The sequence below is a fragment of the Thamnophis sirtalis genome, unplaced genomic scaffold (genome assembly GCF_051295495.1).
Source record: "Thamnophis sirtalis isolate CommonGarterSnake01/CBP01778 unplaced genomic scaffold, rThaSir2_p1.2 scaffold_1, whole genome shotgun sequence".
NCBI classification, from domain to species: domain Eukaryota; kingdom Metazoa; phylum Chordata; class Lepidosauria; order Squamata; family Natricidae; genus Thamnophis; species Thamnophis sirtalis.
Genome location: NW_028261381.1, coordinates 123,041,801 through 123,063,231, shown reverse-complemented (window position 1 = coordinate 123,063,231; position 21,431 = coordinate 123,041,801). Strand labels below are relative to the sequence as shown.

General features: G+C 33.9%; 1 protein-coding gene across 5 annotated transcripts in view; it reads right to left on the bottom strand.

Annotated features, from left to right (window-relative positions):
• Positions 1–21,431, bottom strand: part of NPAS3 (neuronal PAS domain protein 3) — a 723,511-nt gene that overhangs the window by 611,294 nt on the left and 90,786 nt on the right. Inside the window, exon 2 of one of the 5 annotated variants that reach the window (XM_087723489.1) lies at positions 8,873–8,962. The exons of the other annotated variants lie outside the window; for them this stretch is intronic. Within the exon in view, the coding sequence (XP_087579615.1) occupies positions 8,873–8,962 (90 nt within the window). The remainder of the gene's footprint in view (positions 1–8,872; positions 8,963–21,431) is intronic. 5 annotated transcript variants of the gene reach the window in all.

Sequence of the window (21,431 nt, the reverse complement as noted above, 5' to 3'; positions counted from 1 at the left end):
AAAAATATAAAGTTTAAAAGTCAGGCTTTATTTTAACACAGTGCTACAGAGTGTAGCATTAGATAATTTATATACTAAATTTGTACGCCACACGAATCCTTGAGCCCAAAAATAAAAACTTTAAAAACATACAATGAGGAACAAAAATAAAGAATAAAAGATGGCAGAAAAGAACCAGATAGGAGCAACAACACAACAATAAAAGAAACAAACCCCACAATCCAAAAGACCTTCACTCATCCTTACCAAAGGGCTGGCAGAAAAACCATTGAGATGTCATTGAATATTAAATAATGAAGTTGGAAAAACTTTCGGTCTTCTACCTTACATTTTGAAATGTTGAATATGGGTTACTTTTTTAAACTGGCCCAGGATCACCATGAGTTGGGTAGCCATATAAATTTTTTTGATAAATAAATAAAATACTGACAAACTAAACTTAAATAATATTATATTTTAGGTTTTACACCGTAAGGAATGGGAGAAATGTATAAAATAGAAACCACTAAATTTGTAGTAAGCAAGGTAATTATTACCCCTTTAAATTAAGTTCCCAAAGGAGACATGTTTAAGGTTTTTGTTTTGTTTTGGCACACTTTGACTTTGGAGACGTCTCAAGCACCTCCAGCTCCAGCAATTCCAATTGTGTAGCATGAAAGTTATGATTTCTCACAGCAGATGAGAGAGTAAAGGTGAGGTAGAATCATGTCCATTTTTACTCTGTATCACTCCAAACAAAACAAAGAAATCAAAGGATTTTTTTTAAAGCAGAAAACCAATAGATTGTTGAACAAAGAAAATAAATTGTTTTCCAAGTTTTTTTTTAGATTAAAGATTGATGGGAAGAATTTTAAAGCTAAAGCACTCCCAGTAAAAATAGAAAACAGTAAAATTCTCTCCCTTTCTAAATTGTAGTACAGATAATGGTATTCAAACACAAAAATGCTACAGCTGGAAAGGAAGAATAACATTTTATGACACTGGAAAAAGTTTGAAAGTTGTACATGTATATTTAACAAGAGTCTTTCCTAGAGACCTCCCATTTAAAATCTTATCTTAAAAAGCATTTCATCTTCACAATGGTATAGTTTTCTAATTTTTTTAATTGCTCTTCCAATTTTTTTCAATTTCACTGTTGAAAAACAAACAGGAACTGTCTAAAATTATTCCTCCACTGTCCCACAACACTATTCATTCTTCAGGAAGGATGTGATTCAGCAAGCGATGCTAAATTTGCTAAGCGGGATCAGACCCTCGGGGATAACATAGTAGGTGTTACACTAAAGATAAAGGGTGAGAAGTAAATATGACTATACATCAGTGAGACTGCTAAAAAGCTGGAAATGTGAAAGAATGAGCAGGTGTTAGATACAATTACACTATTTTTATAGAAAAACACAAACTCTTTATGTTGGTTTTTGCTGGATCATATAATCTGTTATATAAAAGGTTTGTACTTAAGCTAGTAAAATAAAAACCTGAGGCTATTCTGTACTTTATTGTGCTGAAAAAAGTTGGAAGTCAATCCTTTTTTTCCTTCCCCCTATACCTGTGATGGCAAACCTGCGGCAACGGAGCCATGTGGCCTGGCACCCGTGGTATTGCCTGTTCTTATTCTGGGTTTCTGGCGTGCATGCACATGTGATGATCAGTTGGCCTTTGTACATGCAGCAGTGCCGGAAACTGGAAGAGCTGGTCTTCCATTTTCCAGCGTGAACATGCGCAATGACCAGCTGATTGTAGTGCCCACTTACGAGCCATTAACCAGAAGACTAGCTGGCCGGGGTGCATGGTGCACCAGAAACTGGAAATTAATTTTCCGGCACACACATGCCCACTGAGCAGCTTTCCAGGTCGTGTCCCAAACGAGCGTGTATGAGTGCGTGCTCTCTTTTCAGCTCTTGGTGCTGAAAATGTTCGCCATCACTGCCCTATACCTACAAACTTTCTTTCCCCTTAGATTTCCTTTCCCATTTTCATATCATCTTTAGTTTCATCTGCATTTATATGATAATTTTAACAGAAGTCTTGAAAAAAACATACACTTACACTACTTTTGAAAAGCCAAATGAACATCCTAAATGTTTATGGAGATTCAGGTCATGGTTGTCCCAAAGGTGCTTTTTCAAGAGGCTACTGGACTTTCTGGGTTTTCTTTGAAGACGTGTGAGGGCTGAGAGCTGAAGAAGCTTTTTGGATGAGAAGCACAATGTCTTCAAAGAAAAACCGGAAAGTCCAGTTATTTCTTGAAAAAGCACCTTTGGGATGAACATCATTAGTGTTACCCCAGAACTGGAGCAAAAAATTCCCTCCTCCAATTTGTCAAGTTCTGCTTCAATTCATGGCATCGTATCTAGACTGTGCTACAGTAAACAAACTCTATTCAGAACTATTTTTAAATTAATTCAAATCTTTTGCCATGCTAAACTAACTTCATAATATTTTGATATCTTTTTGTCTACGTTAAATGGTAATAGACTTGTATATTAATAAAAAGAGAGAAAGCCTTTTTTTTAACTCAAGAATAGTTTAATGACAAGTATGGTTTATTTAAAAGCTGTAGAGACAGAAGCCCCACAGGAAACTTAATTCTGTAATTCAAAAACTCAAAATATGCCCGTTAACGGTTAGCCTAACAGTTACCTTAAACAGAGAGCGTTTTTTGAATATAGATCAACTGTTTCTAAGTCAATTAGACTGATGGGCACAATTTCAGTAGTGGCCTGTAAATGTAGAAGCCTCTCCTGTGAAATGTATATTAAACTTTTTTTTTCTTTTTTTTTCAAGACCTTTTTGCTCCTGTCCATTTTGAATAATGATGCTGAGCTGGAATTCTAAATTGCTGCTTATTTATTTTTGTATTATGCTTTCTATGGATTGCTATGCGGAGATAAAGTTGATTTATGCTGATGTTTTCCTTGTAATGTTTTATATGGATTTTCATGCTTTTAGTTACATTTATATTATTTCTGTATATATTCTTGAGATTCCTATTCTGTCCATTGTGAATACAGAATAGAAAACTAAACAAATAAATAAATGTTGCTTTTCAAAATCATTTAATGTTCCTTTCAAAGAGCTATTGTCAAGCATTTGTATAAATTACATTGCAACCATAAATTCAAGACATTGCTTTTGATATTTCACAAACCTCTAGATGCTGATGATGCATCCCTTATCACTAGTTACAGTTGTTCAACAAACTCACTGCATTTTGTTGTCCTGAAGAACTATCATATTCAGAATTCAGTAAGTGCAATGTATTTGTGATAAATGCTGAATTGACAAAAAATGATTCACTGACTTGGCTCTTAATAGAAAATATTCGCAACAGTTAGGAAAAGCAATCCCCAAGATATTTGACTATAAATATTCTAAAACTAGAATGTCCAAATTTATAGTACAGCTCAATTTTCAGTACTTTAATAGTGTTGTTTTGCTATCCTCATTTCACCACTATTTGAATAAAAGCTCCCAGTTAAAAAAAATGAAATTCAAATTGTTTAAAATTTATTTACTTTATGGAAATTAAAGGCATTTTTATAGTCTATAACAGTTGTCAATAAAAACTAAAATGCCCATGTTGCAGAGAACTAAAACTAAATATTAAAATAAATGAATCATGTACCTTTGATGCTATAACCATTGGAATCAAGTCATATCTCAAAGGCATTTTCAGATTTCAAAGGCTTTAATTTTGTCTATAAAGGAAATCTTTATATCTGAGATATTTGCTAGATAGTATAACAATATATACTGTTAAAAATGATTTGAACTGATCCTAAGTTGCAAAACATTTTTGTGGATTCTAGATTTATTTAATCTTATCAGACAATGTATATAACTAAAAAAATGAAGTTAGCAGAACTTTTTCCTTAGACATTATATTAAAATAATGGGATACAAAGAGGGAAAATCATTACTAGAAAGCTTCTCAAAGTTCATATACAATGTGAGATTTTCAGAGAAAATAATAAGCATTTCTACTGCAAACAACTTTTTGAAATCAAATCTAAATATCCAAATATGTGTACTGATTTCCCTCTTTCTCTTTTCTCCATACATGCAATCCCTGGATTAAATAAAGAGCTCCATTCCTAATGGTGCCTTTAATTCAAATTTGTATGTAAGTTAGAATCATTCATACAAATGGACTGCCTGTATTAAAAATGGTGTATAGGATTGTCCTTCCTCAAGTTGACAAACTACTAAAGTCGCCCAATGGTTTCAGAAACCATCAAAAATTACAGGCAGTATATTAAAAACCTGTTGCAGTGGTAACTAAAAATATTGCAGTTTCAGCAGTTAATCAGTCTGAAGAATAGAATGCTGTCCACCATTTTTAGTAAAAGGCACTCCATTTGTAACTATGGGTTGTCCATAAGATCGATGTTCTTAACACAGACACTGCTTATGTCTATCCAGCAACATATAAATATAATTGCATTAATTCATATATGTTCATTCAGTGCTGTGTCAAAGTCTTGGAAATAAGAAATACAGAATTACTACTTTGGTCTTTAATCATACTGCTAATAAAACAAAACTAATAAATAAATTGAATTAAAATATAGAAGACCCAACCAACATCACGGAAATACACTCTGGTCCATTCAAGTCTTTCATTTCTATCTTTATTATTTGCTATATGCACCCCAAAATATTCCAGATAGCCCTTAGGTTTCTTAAAAACCTTAAGTTGAATACAATATGCTCCAGTGTTTTCTCCATTAAACAGAAATAGTTAATATCCAGCAAAAAGTGTAGGATAAATAATTATAATAAATAAGCAGTAAATAAATACCAAGTAGCTTGTGTGAGACTTAAAGTTAAAATAATTTTATGAACTGCATATAACCCTACGGTATTCATTATTATTAAGTCTATATTGGTCAATAATACTATTTCATTTTTTTTCTTTGATTGAACTAACTGTATATTCATATTTCATCTGGTAGACAAGAGACTTGCTCTGATATTTGCAATATAAATAACATCAGATAATAAATCTCTCTAGTTCCATTCCTTGAAATGCTGAGTCTTACTGTTGACTATGATTTTTAACTGAATACTTTTTAAAAAGTGTAACTAAGCATAAACTCATTAATTCCTAGCCTTCTTTAATCACTAGTACAGTCAAAACCAAATAATGAAAAACTGAAAAGTATATCAAGACATTTATATCAGTACAATTAAAACAATTTATAAACATAGTTTAAATCACTAGTATAAAACACATCTCATTTAAAAAAATAGTTATTTGAAATTCATTAACAAAAATGGGTATTTGTTGCAAAAAATAATTAAAATTGTTTTGTTTCCCAACAATGCCTTTATATACCAGGAGTCCCAAATTTTCTAGGGCCTGAACTAACTGGAAGCTGGAAATTTTGTTAAGGATTATTTTCATAAAATGTTTGTCTTAATTGTGTGCCGCTGAAAAAAGCTGAACCTGAAGGCTCTAGCGACCCACCTTTTAAAAAATATGTCCTTTGGGAATATGTGACTTATGTTCAGGACTGATATATTGCTTCAAAATAATATTTAAAAAACAATAACCTAAAATCAGAACCTTGGCTGGAAGCAAGGATCCTCCCAATGCGTAGGAACTATGTTGAATATTTCAATTCTAATCCTATGGAAATTAGCAGCTCTGAAAGGCATGTATGTTTGTCCTATCATTTGAACAAAATAATTTTAATAAAATTCACTTTTATTTTATTTTATTTTAGCTGCATAAAAATTAGTGCGGATGAATATAATTTTTTGCAGATGACTTATTCCGGTTGAAGAACCTGTTGAGATATCAGACATTTTTTCATGATTATTATGTCCCAAAACTGTTAATTCAAGAATCACCTATTCTATTGGGTAAAAACTCCAACAGCAGTTAGGATCCAAAATATGTTGAAAAAATATTCAGCATAAATCACTATGTGAATAATCATCATTTAAGATTAGGTTTTGTTTAAATATATATGATTAAATCTAGAATTTTTGCTTGTAAAAGGTGTTTTCATCTATGAAATAAAATTTCACTTCCAAAAGTACTCTTTCCTTAAAGTGACTATTATGAATAGAAATGCTTTCTATCATCACACACAGAGACTAAATGAAATCTAGCCAGCCAGCCAGCCAACCTGCCTACCTGTATTTGTTTCTGATGTTTTCTAACAAGAACTTAACACTAGGATGCTGCTAATAGAGCTGGGTAATAATTAAGTCATAAAAAGGTCATACTAAATATTCCAGGCATTATGATTTTTAAAAAAAAATACACTGAAAAGGCAAACAAAAGGTTTACATCTGTGAAACTTCAGTTCTAAGGCTACTACTGTGTTTCCCCGAAAATAAGACAGGGTCTTTTGAGTCCCGAAATAAGCACTTGGTCTTATTTTCAGGGAGGGCTTATTATTTTTGAGGTCCAGAAAGTGGCAAGCGTGGTCACCTCATGGCTGCTGCTGTGTTGTAATATTTTCAGAGAGGGCTTATTTTAGTGCATGCGCTCAAAAGCCTGATTGGGTTTATTATCTGGGGAGGTCTTATTTTCAGGGAAACAGAGTATTATCTAACTATTACTCAGTTCTGATAAAAGAGCTTTATAATGGGGAAAGCTTAAAACAAATCTTAGGACAAACTAGATGTGATATTTGCTGTTTAACATGCAGCTTTAAAAAATGCAAATATCAGATATCAAAGGTTTATAATTACTAAAAGTTCAGCTAGCCAAAATGAAAACTTTTAAACTCTATTTCAATTGCAATGTTTTCCAAAACTTTGATCCTCTGAAGCTGTTATTTGCACTGGGAAGAAATTACCTTTTTACATCCATGCAGAGCAAAGGATAAAAAAGGAAGCTACCTGTGCAGAAACATTAAGAAGATTACTTCTGGTTGGTAGAAAAACAGCTGCCACAGAAAAAACTGTTAAATTTGTTAAAAGATAAAAGAATTTTAAAAAAGAGCACCATATTACATCAGAAGAAACAGTAAGCATTTTGTTGTTTATGTGGTCAGCCACATACAAGAAATTCTCAGTATCCTACATATACCAATAAAGTTCTCAAAACACCAAAATAAAACTATTTGGGCATTCATAAAAATAACAATGAATAAGAAAGCTTCTTCATTAAACTTAAAGTGGAGCCCACTTTAATGAAGCTTTTTTATTTCTTGTTTATAAGCACAGTTGAAAAAACAAATTAAATTCAGCCAGTATCAAGACTTTAATCTTCTTCCAGGGGCTCCGACATTTCTGCACATTCTAAAAAACTTCAATTGTTCTGAGTCCACAATTTTCTATCTTTAATTTGAGTTTTGACTTATATAAGATTTGTTGCAACAATCAGTAAACAGTCATTTAAAAAGCCACTTAACTGTAATAACATGGGGATAAGAACATAATAACTTTCCATCTGGTAGCCTGGGCTAGGTAAGTATAAATGTATACTAAAGTTCAATTAAAATGTTTATTAAACCCTTTTCTTTTTTATTATCATTTTCCAATATTCATAGACTTGAACAAATATTAGCATAATGTGTTTTGATAATTTAAGCTTCTTTTCTTTGTTTAATTTTATAATCTCTCTTGAGCAACCAGCATCACTTCCATTCATAATTGATTGTAATTCTATATCTTGTTTTACTATAACTGATTCATCTTGGTATTTATTGTAACTAAAAAGTTGAAATTTTCAAGTATTATGATTTATAATTGAGGCATATCAGAATGGCTAAATGGACAACAACAAAGGGAGAAAACAAACTAATAATGTACAAAGAACAAGAGATAACAGAAAAAAAATAGGTAAGTAGTAATAGTCAAATCAGTAAGATTAAACACAGAGAGCCCGGCAACCAAACAATAATGATAACAAATGCTTATTGTAGCATTTAACTATATAATATACAATATATCTACTCTTATCAGAACTGAACATACTTTTTCTGTTTTATTTTGATAGCAATCAAATCCAGATAAATGATCATAGCAACCGTTAACAGTTTTCTGCAATTTTCCATGCATTTGCTCATCACAAAATACGATCACATTTTCTGCATGCATCAACCTGTGGAGCATTTGGTACAACTGATTCACATACATAAACTTATTTCTGAACACAAACATTAATGGCAGGATCATGGTTACTGCTTAATTTATTTATGAAAGAAAATAATAATTACAATAAAATATCCTACTTTTTAATTAAAAAAAAAAGATATTAACTCCAATGCTGCATTACATTTCCTTGCTCAGACCAATATACAGTTCTGGATTCCTGCAATATACTTGTAACATTCTCTACCCACCAACTGATTCAGATATTGTTAAGCAAAGGACAAGGCAAACAACTGAAAAGCAGAAGGACTCAACCTCAATTTAACTGTCCTGTAAGGTACATACTAATTAGCTTCAAAGCAATGAAATCCTAGCTAGCATGTTAAGTCTGCTACATGACAGTATAATTTGCCTTCTTAAAGGATTATGCAAATTACAACTCATCATTCCATTACACGACTGAAAAAAGTGACAGCTAATTTATACATAACACACCTTTCAAATCCCTAAGATGTGAAGCACCTGTGCAATATATTTTGCCTAGGTTTTTCTGGCTTTAAGTACTTGTTTACTGCAATATACAGAAGCATACCTAAGAGATTTAATAAAGTCCTAGAGGTTTATTTATTTCCCTTTTAACTTCAAGAGCACAATTCCCATGTATGAAAACAAAATAATGTATATCTGTTCCCAATTTCAAAGATATTTCATTCAAGAAGAAGTGTAAGTTTCAATACATGTTCAACTTGCTATTCAGAATGGGACAGCACTAATGCACGAGCCAGAAGAAAGACTCACACAGATTTCAACATACTTCTGGTAGGTAGATTCACAGTAGATTCCATCATATCTGTAGATTTTCCTACATTCTGACTGGTTGGGTAGAGGATGCTGGACAGTTATTCTGTAGAGGCATCAAAAACAGATATACATGACTAGAGATTCTCTACAGTCAACTGTAATGCAGGACATTTAGTACTTTTTGATGTACTTTTATTATATGTTAAGTCTATCTCATCTTGCTATATTAACTACATTATAGATAAATAAATATAAATTAGATTCCATTGCTGGAATACAATTAAAAGTATCTAAAATAAATTATTTATTACAATATATATTCCTCTCCTCAAAATGGATAAAAAGGGACATATGTAAAACCTTCAATTTTTAATGTGCATTTGTATATACATACATACTGTATGTATGTATGAGTGGGTGGGCGTATGCACACACACAAAGAAACCAGATTTACTTGGGGGGTCAGGATGTTCAAAACTGGTATAGAATTTGAAAATCTATCTACTTAATAGTCTATTCCTGTTTCCTATGATGAAAAACTCTGGCTAGCAATCTAATTGTCACAGAAATTAAGCATACTACACAATTTTATAGTCTATAATTAACAATTATATTCAAGGTTGTTTTTGTTTTTAATGATAGTTCTTAAAAATTCATATACATAAGATTCATTTTAGTTTTTAACCTGTTTGACCAATTTCATATTCATGGCATTGTATCGGTGTACAAAATAAGGAATAATAGTTGAAAGGAAATAAAAGTGATTCAATTTGAATCTTTTTTCATCAGTTACTTTAAATCTCCATTGAAATATAATCCCTATTTAGACCTTCCTCCTCAATATTAAAAATGTACTTGGGCAACTGAGCATAACTATTTCTTAATGTTTCTTTTTATATATTCTAATCCTTGAAGCTTTACAAGAGTTCATTTTTTAGAACAAAATTAACATTAACATTCTTTGAATCAAATCAAAATGATGAAATGAAATTCACCCACATATATTCCATGCAATCACACTGGGATTTCAATTAAGATACAATTTAAACGGAACTAATCCATTTATTTTATTTTATTAAATTTGTTTGCTGCTCTTCTTACCATGAGGGCACTCCCATTCCATGTAGATCAACTATTTTGATCCTATCAACTATATTATAGTTTCTGGAACATATGGTTTCCATCATGAACATCTCAAAAAAATTCTATAATACTGTCATTTGGTTAGAAAAACCCTCAGTGTCTGTAGCTATATCTCAAACTCAGGCATAAAGAACATCAGTAAAATTCAACAGCAATAGCTTTCATAAAGCAAACCACTAATTTTATTGACATTAATATATAAAATTCCTAATTGTTGCATAGCAAAATTACATTAAACAAGTGAATGCCAGAAACTGAAGATTTGGTAGCATATATGGTATATTTCACTGACTACCATGCAAATCACCTGGCGAAATGCAATAGGGTTGCTAGTTAGAAGTAAATTTTTAAAAATGTGGTTTTTGAAAGCTTGTTAAAGTCTTCCAGACAACTTATCCTGAATTAATTTTGATAACTCATTCATCAAAAATAAAGTCTGGTTGTATGAATTTCATAGATAGAGTTGCATTAGCTATCTTTTTCTAGAATACCTATAGTCCTTTTCATTTATGCATTTAAATTAATTTATTCTGTATATTTTTGTGACGTCAAGAGCAGAGTGAGTCTAATCAATCTAAACTGACTAAGTGAAATCACTTTTTGATTCTCTTGGCATTTCCAAATAAAAGTGTCATTCGCAGCTGACAATCATTTTGGCAAATTACCTCCATTGTGGAAAAAGTTAATATTTTTATTCACTATGTATTAGCAAGCAGCACAGATACAAGTTAGGATTTTTTTGTAACTTTAATTAACAACCTTCAGAAATTTAAGATTTATATCCTTGGGGCAGGGGCAGGAAAGGAAAGATAAGATGGTGAGTGGTGTTTTGAAAGAGATTACACATTTTCTCTAAGTTTCAAAACATCCTTTTATATATTGTTGGTTTTGCACATAATTTTCTCATCCCACCTTGACATGTCCCTTCAGCTCTAGATGAATGTATCATGTAACTTGAGGAGGAACTTTGAGTGCATTTACATACATGTGAAACATGTAAGGCTATGACTAATTTTAACTGACAGGGCAGAATTTAAATAATTAGTTACAAGAAGTCAAACTAAAGGAAAAAAGGAGGGAAGAGATGGTTAGAGGCAGAGTAGTAAATTGTTCCATTTTTGCAGGTAATCTAAATGCAAACTAGAAGCAACTTATCATGAGAATGGATTTTCCACCATCTGGTCAAATAACAGGGGATTTGTCTAGTGGCAAGCAAAGAATGGAATGATGTGAGAAAGATTAGCGGGCAAGTCCTACAGTTGGCTAAAATGTATTTTGTGCAAACAAGAACAGATGACGCCTTAACAATTACACCTGTCAAAAACTCCAGAAAGCAATCCATCTCTGAACAGCCCAGTTGAAAACAGGCTAGTTCATAACAAAATGAATTTTTTTAAACAATTGCCAGCCATAACAGTTTGATGCATGACAAGCTTAGGAAGTCATATTCTACGTTCAACTGAAACCTTAACTAACTAAACTCTGGCTTTTTGTGATAAGTAAGATATTAAACTGGGAGGATAGAAGTAATGCAAATAACTGCAGCATCTCAAAAGCAAAGAAAGTTGGAGTTTCCTTTTACCATACTATTATGTATACACATTCTAACCTACAAAATGGTTTCTCTAGTTTAAGGGCAAAATTCAGCCTGGGGGTGGTACATTCTCCGAGCTTGGAGAACATACCTCCACTCTCATCCTACACCTAAGCAACAGATGTTTGCTACTATCGCAAACCTTGATCTCTGTGTTATAAGCACTATATTTATCAATAGCTTTTACCAGTCTACTGCTCACAAGTAACTTAGGAATAGAAATAGATTCTTGCACAGCCAAACAGCATTAGAGTTTGTTGAGAGACAAGGTCTGTCAAGCATGATCCTTTCAAGAAATTCCTAACTTACTTTGCTGGCAATTTTCTTCCTCAGAGAGTAGACAGTCAACTACATTTAACGTATTCAAGGAAACAGAAGAAGCAGGGCAAAGTGATTATGTCATGCTGGAAGTCTTGATTTTAAGAGAAAGCATATTTTAAAGAATTCAGAACAGTGGTAAAAACAGCTGGGAAAGGAAGCTGGTAAGAAATGGAACTTCCTGGAAAAGGGGAAGACAGAAAGTGCTATTGCAAACAATTTCTGTCTTAAAAGGGTTAAGGAAAACATGCAGAGCATGGCTACTAAAATGCTATCCAATCCCTTTATCAGAAAAGCCCAAAGAAGACATTTTCTGTAAAGTGGGGAAAAAGTTTATTTTTGTGTGGGAAGGTCGAGTTTCCATTTGTTTTACATTTAGTGTGTTTGTGTGTACGTTCAGACTGAAGAACTCTGGGCAAGCTGCAAAGCGTTCACTCTAAATAACACAAGAAAAATGAGAAAGATTGCTTAAAATGCAACAGACAGCAGCATTCTAAGCCACTGCCTACTAACTCTCCATAGAGATGCAGAGAGTGGTGATATAGTAATAATACTATTGCTACAGCTCTTTTTTTTCTTTATTTACCAACTTCTTCCCTCATATCAAATTTTGTGCATTCTGTTGTATTCAACATCTTCATTGGCAAAATGTCTCATCTTTCCTTCTGATTTCTGGCCTTCAACACTACCCATTATTTATTCCCCAGTCAGTGATGCTTGTCAACAGGCATTTTTCTCCCCCAAAAATGGTTTGCTTTAAGAAGTTCAGACACATCTTAACATGATAAATAAATATATTTGTTTTTAAGTGTACACTAAATTATGTGGTATATGTTTATTTATTTTTAGAAACTTTATTGACTATCGGTTATTGACTATCATATGAAAAATACAATAAGTTAAAGTTTTCAGTGTTATTTGTTCTTATTCATTTTGAAATGAAATACCTTTCCCAAAAAATCAGCATAAGATGTATCACCTAGTACTGTAAAACAAGATATTATTTTAAGTTATTATGACAAAAAAATTCTGATCTTTTTTAACCACCACAGCTGAAGGACAAAAAATTACTATTTGTTTTGCCAAATGCTTAAACTTTGTCTTCAAGCTGGGTATTCGTATACATTTTTAATATGTTAGCTACTAATTTTAAAAAATAGATTATAGAAACAGTGCATCACATATAAAATCTTCAGAAACACGATCAATAGGCAGTAAAATAAAAAACACTTTATTAGGAAAATATGTCATGGTCCAAATTAGAAGTACCAAATTAATGATCAAGTGTTTACTAGCTACAGCAAATGTGTTATAACATTTGCTCTTGTAAAACTTGTTTTTTTCAAAAGTTTTTTCAATATTAAAATAACTCTACTGGGAGAATGTTTTGAAATCAGAAAAAAACACAATTCTTCATGAGACCTTTGAATGCTATTCTTATATGTATGCATCCAAGTGATTAAAAAAGGTTGTTTCTCATTTTCTTTTTAATCAATTAGTGTATGCTAATAAGGCACACTGAAATATTGTTACTTTTCTAATGATTGCACTGTTGCATCTTTTACTCCTTACTCCTACAACCTACATTTGAAACTTAAATTCTCTAGAATATATGGAAGTGGGCTTTTTCTGTGTCTTCTGTGCATTAAAAATACTGAAAAATAGCATGAGCAACAGAGAACTGTAATCTTCAATCATTATTCTTCAATACTTATTTTCCAGTCTTTTGTAAACTGACCCAATGGCAAAATACTAAAGTTTTGACCAGTGAAGCACTTTAGCGATGCAAGAGATATTATACATAATACTTTACAAATTCAGCAAGATAAGCCATTAAAAGCTGGCCAATGGAATAGGCTTTCTTTTCTTTAATTTATAAAAAGTTTTTATGCTCAATACCAGCTGATTTTAACATCATTTGGAATTTCTGGTTAGTAAACTCAGTCCCGTTATCTGTTATAACAGTAATCACCTTAGTTTTCATCTTTTTTTCAGCAAACCTTAGCCAATTAAAGAAATTTTGGAATGTTTCTGTTTTGGTTTTCATTAAATAGCAGAAGCAGTATCTTGAATAATGCCCATGATACTCAAAACGTAACAGGCCCCTCCCAAACTGGGTTTCATAGGTCCAATTAAATTAGCAAAAACAACCTCCAGAGGTTCCTTTGATTTAAAACCATTCCTTCTGTTTGCTGGAGTAACCTTGCTTTTCTCCTGACTGCACACATTGCAATTTAAGTATTTACTGCAAGACTTTAATTTTACTCCTTCTGACAAATTAACAGTTTGTTGCAGCATCTTGAAATTAATGTGCCCCATATGTCTATGTAGTAAATGTATACATTCGCCATGTAGTTTCACATTATCATAAACTGAGCTTACTATCTGGGCATCAGATATAACATATAATCCATTTGTTAATTTGGCAGCAACCCTATTACCTTCTTTTTCAATTATACAGTTATCTCCCCTAAAGGTTACTACATAGCCAATATAAACTAGAGCCCTTACTGATAATAAATTAAATTTCAGTTTAGGTACATATAACATGGATAAATATCATTTACAAATGAACAATATTCAGTACCTTCACCAGATGCTTTCACCTTCCATCCATTTGCCAAAGATACATGTTGCTTGCTAGCAAACATTTTCACAAAACCTTTCCTATTTCTAGTAATGTACTGTGATGCTCCACTATCAACAACCCACGAATCATGGCCTATTGGTGCATTGCTAGACATAGCCAAAGTAGACTTAGCTAAGCTGCCATTAGCGTTTTTTGTACTTTCTTAGTATTCTGTTGTTTTGCATTTTTACAGAATCTAGCTATATGTCCCTTAGCCCCACAAGAAAAGCATTTTCTAACAGTATAGGCAGTTGAAGATGACTCCTCATATTGTGGTGGTTTCTCTTTCAGTTGTTCTCTTTCCTTCCTGCTTCTTGACTCTTCCAAGAGTCGTGCAGTTATGTCAGTCAATGTAAGTTCATTTCAGGTTAGGACTTCAAGGGAAGATACAAAATCATCATAACTCTCATCCAGTGAGGAAAGGGTGATGTAAACTTGATGTAACTCTGAAAAAATCAGTTCTTTTTCATGTAGCTCCTGGAAAACTCCTTTCATAAAGTTTAGATGAGCTAACATATCTCCACCTTTCAGAAGACGTGCCCTAAACAGTTTGCATGTAATATGTATATGTGCTCCTACAGTGTCACGTACAAAAATCCTCTTCAAATTTTCACAACATCTTGCAGCAGAATTTTCTTCACGAATATGTACTAATTGTTGGACAGTCAGTGTTAGACCAATTATACATAATGCTAGTTCGTTGCATCATTGAAAATCTGCTATCTTCTTGGCATCACCCACATCATCTGGATCCCAAGAAGTTACATCTGGTGGATTCTATACAGCATCCCATAATCCCTCACTACGAAGGAGTAGGCCGCACTTCATAGACCAGGAAACATAGTTTGTTCCATCCAACCGGGTTATCATTGATAGACTTGTTGATGTGTCATGTGCCATCTTCTCCAGGATAGTAACAATCACAAACTAAAACAGCTGTCTGTATACGGTATTGCGTATCAACACCAACTCTCCTTTAGCTACGTCTGGTATAACCTGGGCCCATAACCAGTGTTAGGTAAGCTCTCCGTTAGGAGAACGAGTGCGTTCAAAGAACCACAGTGAGAGTGTGGTGTAGAAGAACGCATAAACCATCATACGGAGACACTGAATTGTAAACACAGATAGTACTTTACATCTGTGGAAATAGAGGTATTCAGAGTCCAATTTATACACGGTTAAGACAGTCAGTCATCAACGTTCTCCGTTAAGGGGTGATCCATCAAACACAGTCCAGTATCATATAATCAGTTCAGCACACAAAGTCACTAACAGTAGCAAAAACTCACAGTACAAGCAGTATCCAACGATCAGCATCTAACAAATAGAGAGCTAACAGTCATTCTGGCTCCCTCTTATGGCCGCTTGAGGTAACAGCAATCAATCACATTTACAGCAGTACTTAAAGAGACAGTACTCCTATCATGGCTTATATATTGCTAATCCAACTGTTAGCCTACATTCCTAACAGTGCTTATCTCCACTTCGAAGCTGAAGAGCCAGCAGTGTCCGAAGACGTCTCTGTGGTCATGTGGCCAGCATGACTAAACACCAAAGGTGCACAGAACGCTGTTACCTTTCCACCAAAGGTGGTCCCTATTTTTCTACTTGCATTTTTACATATTTTCAAACTACTAGGTTGGCAGAAGCTGGGACAAGAAAGGGGAGTTCACTCTGTTATGTGGTGCTAGGGATCCGAACTGCCAAACTGCCAACCTTTTTGATTGACAAGCTCAGTGTTGATTAGCCACCGTGTCCCTTATATATATGCCAATTATACTATTGAAGAAACTGAGGTATATTTGATGGGGGCATCCCAGGGGTAGAAAATCCTGGCTCAAGGTCCCTATGGTCATTCTTGTGTGATCCCATCTCCATGGTGCGAGCCTCTCTGGATGCTGTGTGGCTTGCCTTTTTTTTCCTCTACCTGATTGAGTCTCCTTCCTGTTGGCATGTAGGCAAAGTGAATTCCTGTCCACATTGGCAATGCCCTCCCCTCCAAGGGTTCCTAGACCTTCTTTCAAGCACTGCTGGAGTAACCTTGCTTTTCTCCTGACTGCTCCACTGAGATGTTTCATTGGCCCTATGATCTCAGGTGTTGGGCAGAGCCAGCCTTCTATAGGAGAGGCACCCTAAAATAATCCACCTTCTGGGACTTTTTAGGTTGGAGTTTTGGACAGATTTCTTTGTACCGGTGAATGTAGGAGACTATCTATACTCCATATGGTGATTCACATATATAGAAGAATTATTTCAGTTGTTAGATGGGAGATTCTTTTATGAAGAACCTATTTAAGTGATAGTGTTAAGTCAGTATCCTGCTTCATTTCTATTTCCTAAACTATGCAATCCAACTACATTTCCTGTTTTAATATTTCCAATAAACCTCAGTTGGTATTTCACTCTCCAATCACAAGCAGAAAATTTTGCTTGCATGTTCTGTCAATTTCACATTGATCTTGATCATAAAACTCATCAACATTCTCTTCTGCTTTGGTGGTTGGAGCATGAACTAGAATGGTCATCACATTAGTTTGTCCACAAAGTCAAGTAGTGTTCTTGTTCTAATCTTCTTAACTATAAAGGTTAGACTGTTTCTACTTTGCTTTCCATGTTTTGAGTTATAAAAATGTGATTTACTGACTCAAAGTGTCTAATCCCAATCCATCTTAGTCGCTCTTGCTTAAGATGTCAATTTTCATTCCATGGTCCTATTGTAATTCTGTCTTTGAGTGTCAGATTTTGTTTTCCTGTGTAGCAGCAGCAGCAACTTGACATCTTGAAAGCTTAATTTAGTCATGTCATAAACATCCATTAGTGCTCGAAAAGATCCTCAGCTTTTCCTCAGTAGCATGTTGAGTGCCATCTAACCTGAGAGGCCCATCATCCGACACTGTATCTTCAATCGTTTTATCTTCTATCCATGTATTTTCTGAGCAGAAATACAGGAGTGGTTTACCATTGCCTTCTTCTGTGCAGTATGAACTGATGCCTTTGCATTGCCACTAAAGTGATAATGCCTCCACACATTATCCTATATCACTGCTGACCTATATGGGCACCTGTCAGGTGTGAAGAATCAGGACCACACGTTAAGTTCCATTTAAGATGATTTATTGCTCATGCCTACAAACAAGAACTAGTCAACTAACACTCAGTAGTAAATTGGCACTAGGTAAGAGTTAACAGAATTCAAGTGAGGGCTTGGCATGGATCGCTTGTGGGAATGTAATGACTCCAAACTAATTCCTCTCTTCACTCTACCCCAGGCTCTGCTTGCTGGCTAATTGGGCTGACCTTCATGCCTTGGTGAACTTGCTGGGAGTATATACTCTTGGCATATATTCCCAATTTTCTTCACTTATCCTTCCCTAGAGCACACTCACACATCCACCACAAAGAGGCAGTACATAGAGATTTGTGGGAGAATATACTGTAAATGGTAACTCTCATGAATTTGGATGAACAGTTACATTTGATTTCAGTAACCTTCAAGAAACAAATATACAGTTTTGTAATATTTCTGCTCCATAACAATCATGGAAATTCAGATGCTCATACTTTAAGGAATATCTATTTAAAAAGGAAGGTTCACAAGACCTACATACGAACAATGGACATTTTTATTATTTATCCATGAACAAATAATATCCAAGCTGATTTATTATCATGGGAAGAATGAGGATTATCTTTAAAGGAAGCTAAGAAACTTCATCTTCTAAAAATACTGTATTTGAAAATAAGACAGGATCTTCTTGGCCTTATTTTCAGGCAGGTCTTATTATTTTTGAGGTGCAGGAAGCAGCGAGCATGCTCACTTCATGGCAGCTGCTGTGTTCCAATATTTTCGAGGAGATCTTATTTTCAGGGAAACAGGGTATGCCTATCTAAATGTTGGTGAAACTAAGTTGTCAAGGGCGTTGCCCTGTCAGCTGACTTCTTTTGAGGCCATTTTTCATCCTTCAAGGAAGCCTCCGGACTGCAAAAGGACTGCAAAATGTGACTAGATCCAAATTTTTGCAGGAGTCATTAAGCAAATGCTGTGGTACTCGAGTGAATGCTGCAGTATTTAAACAAATTTTTTCCAACGGATATTTTTTTTCCCAAAAACCAGAAGTAAATACAGAAACCAGTGGGGGGGGGAATGCAAACCATGGTCACATGACTGTGGGATGCTGCAAATACCCATGGAGATCAGTCATTTTCCAAGCACTGAAAAATGTGCATGGGGTGTATAGCTATTGTAACTTTGAAAATAGGTCATAAGTAGCTTTTTGGAGTCGGCGTAACTTCAAATAGTCATTAAGCAACTATTTATAGGTCAAGGACTACCTATACATATAACCAGTGTTCTTTAAATACCTAACTACACCTAAAGGAAAAAAACACGTACTGTATTTTTCAGAGTATATGACCCACCTTTTTCTCTCAAAAAAGAGGCTGAAAATCTGGGTGCATCTTATACCCAATACAGCATTTTTTTTGCCTCCTGAAACCCCACCCACTTCACCAAAATGTCCGTGCATAGCCTTTAGAAGACTTCAGAGTGCTCCTGGAGGCTGGGAGGGCAGAAATGAGCGAAAAACGGGCTGTTTTGTTCACTTTTGCCCCCCAGCCCTCAGGAGCACTCTATAAGCCTCCTAAAGGCTATTCATGCCCTTTTTTGACTAAAAACAGGGAAGTTTTCATGAAAAACAGACAGTTTTTGGGAGGTCTGCAGAGTGCAAAAACTTTTTTTTAATTTGACTCTTCAAAATCTTGGTGCATCTTATACTCCAGTGCGTCTTATACTCTGAAAAATATGGTAAATTTTAGAATAATAATCATAAATTTTCACATGCTTACTCTTAAATCCAATGAATTCAATGGTTCTCACTCACTGGAAAGTATGCACAGAATGCTTTATAATTGGAAGGTTTTATTAGTTCTGTGTGTTCCATGTAAGTTGGAGTAGAAACAAGAGATCTTGAGATATTTTATTTTTTTTCTTCTGATTGTAAGAAGTAAAATGGGACAAAAGAGCTGCAGGTTTAAAGAACCCCATTCATGTTTATTTTCTATTTAAGCCTCATTAAATTCAGGACCTCTAATCCTGTTCAATCTTCTGCATAGCCACATTCTACTTGTAGGAATGAGAGTCTGCCATGTGGAATCTATCGATGGAAATGGAAATGAAGACTCAATCATCCAGGCCAAAAGTATCTAAAAAGGTTACATCATGGCAACTGGACCAAAGTTCGTTAAAACTGAGATGTTTCATTACTTATCTAAGTAACTTCTTCAGTCAAAATGAAAATTTGGATAGGCAAAGAGTCAGAGTTGTTGAAATGAACCAGCTCTTGCCAAATGGACTGCAGGGTTCTTCCCAAAATGAAAATATTACTTGGATGAATAACAAATTTTTTCAGTTTTAATAAACTTTGGACCAGTTGCCATGATTTTTAGATACTTTTGGTCTGGCTGAGTCTTCATTTACATACTGCTTTTCATTTTGGGGAGAAACCCACTGCAGTCTGTATGGCAAGAGTTGGTTCTTTCTAGCCACACTCTCTCTCGCGGGCCATCCAAATTTTCATTTTGACTGAAGAAGTTAGTTACTTGGATGAGTAATGAAACATCTCAGTTTTAATAAACTTTGGTCCAGTTGCCATGATTAACCTTCTTAGATACTATTGGTGGAAAGTTTTTATTCACCAAGTGAGCATTCTGATTTCTCCAACTTCTCACTCACATAAGGAATGTTCAAAATAGCAGAGATTGAGGATGATGACTGGTTGCAAGGAAGGGGATAAGGGGAAGCCAAAATCAGTGTGATTCTATTTCTTGCCTCTTTCTGCCCACCTGCCTTCATTAATTTGAGAAAACTCCAATCCATTTACTTCTTTAACAGCCTCTATTACTACATTCTATTACTACAGTAGGATAAGTCTAGTAAGCTCACCACATTTCTCTGAAGTCCCAGCAGTTGTTCATTCCTATCTTCTGCCTCCTTTTCAGCCACTTTTATTATTAGTGCCCCTGGTCTATTTCAACAGCATCTTCTACTATTATCATGTTCTTGGTGAATATGACATCCTAACCCTATTCACAGGTAATTCATTATTTAGAGAATAACCTCATTTTCTTTTTTGGATAAATAGTACATAATAAATAGCACTGCTGATAGCAGCGAGCATGAATGAAATAAAAGAAGAACAGGTTAGTACAGTGTGCTAAGAGATTGTCAAAAGCAATATTCCATTTTGATGTTTTATCTATAAGATGATTTCTCTGCATATAAATAAAAACCCCAAAAGGAGTGCAATTATTGTTTTACACAACTTCAATTAGTTATGTTTTATAAGCAGAAGCTTTACATTATTCATTATTTGAATATTACTTCAGCAGTAGTTTTAATGAATACAAATGTATTTAACTGGTGAAAAAATATTCCCAAACCACAATTATTATAAAATCACCTCTCTACAAATTAGGTCCTATCAATACATTTTCAAAAGAGTAAGCACTTTAGCACCAGTGCAGTTTTTTGATTTAAAAGCCAGTAATGGCATATTTGTGTAATCTATCTAACTGAACAATGAATGTACTAATATTTCTTATAACTGCAGTATTTTTTTCCTCATAACCTATGCTAAGTGATTAAAATTTTCTCAAAATATTATTTCTATCTTTGTAGAGATTACTATAAATGTTTATTTTTAATGTCTTCTTTAGATTTTAAGTTTGGGGTTTATTTATTTATTATTATTTGTTTGTTTTTTGTTTAATTTCTGTAGCCACCCAACGCAAGATAGGATTTACGATTCCAATAAGGAAATACTAGGCCTTTTGGAAAAAAAGTTAATTTCTTTTCTTCTCATCTAATAGCACCAAATTTATATTTTATGA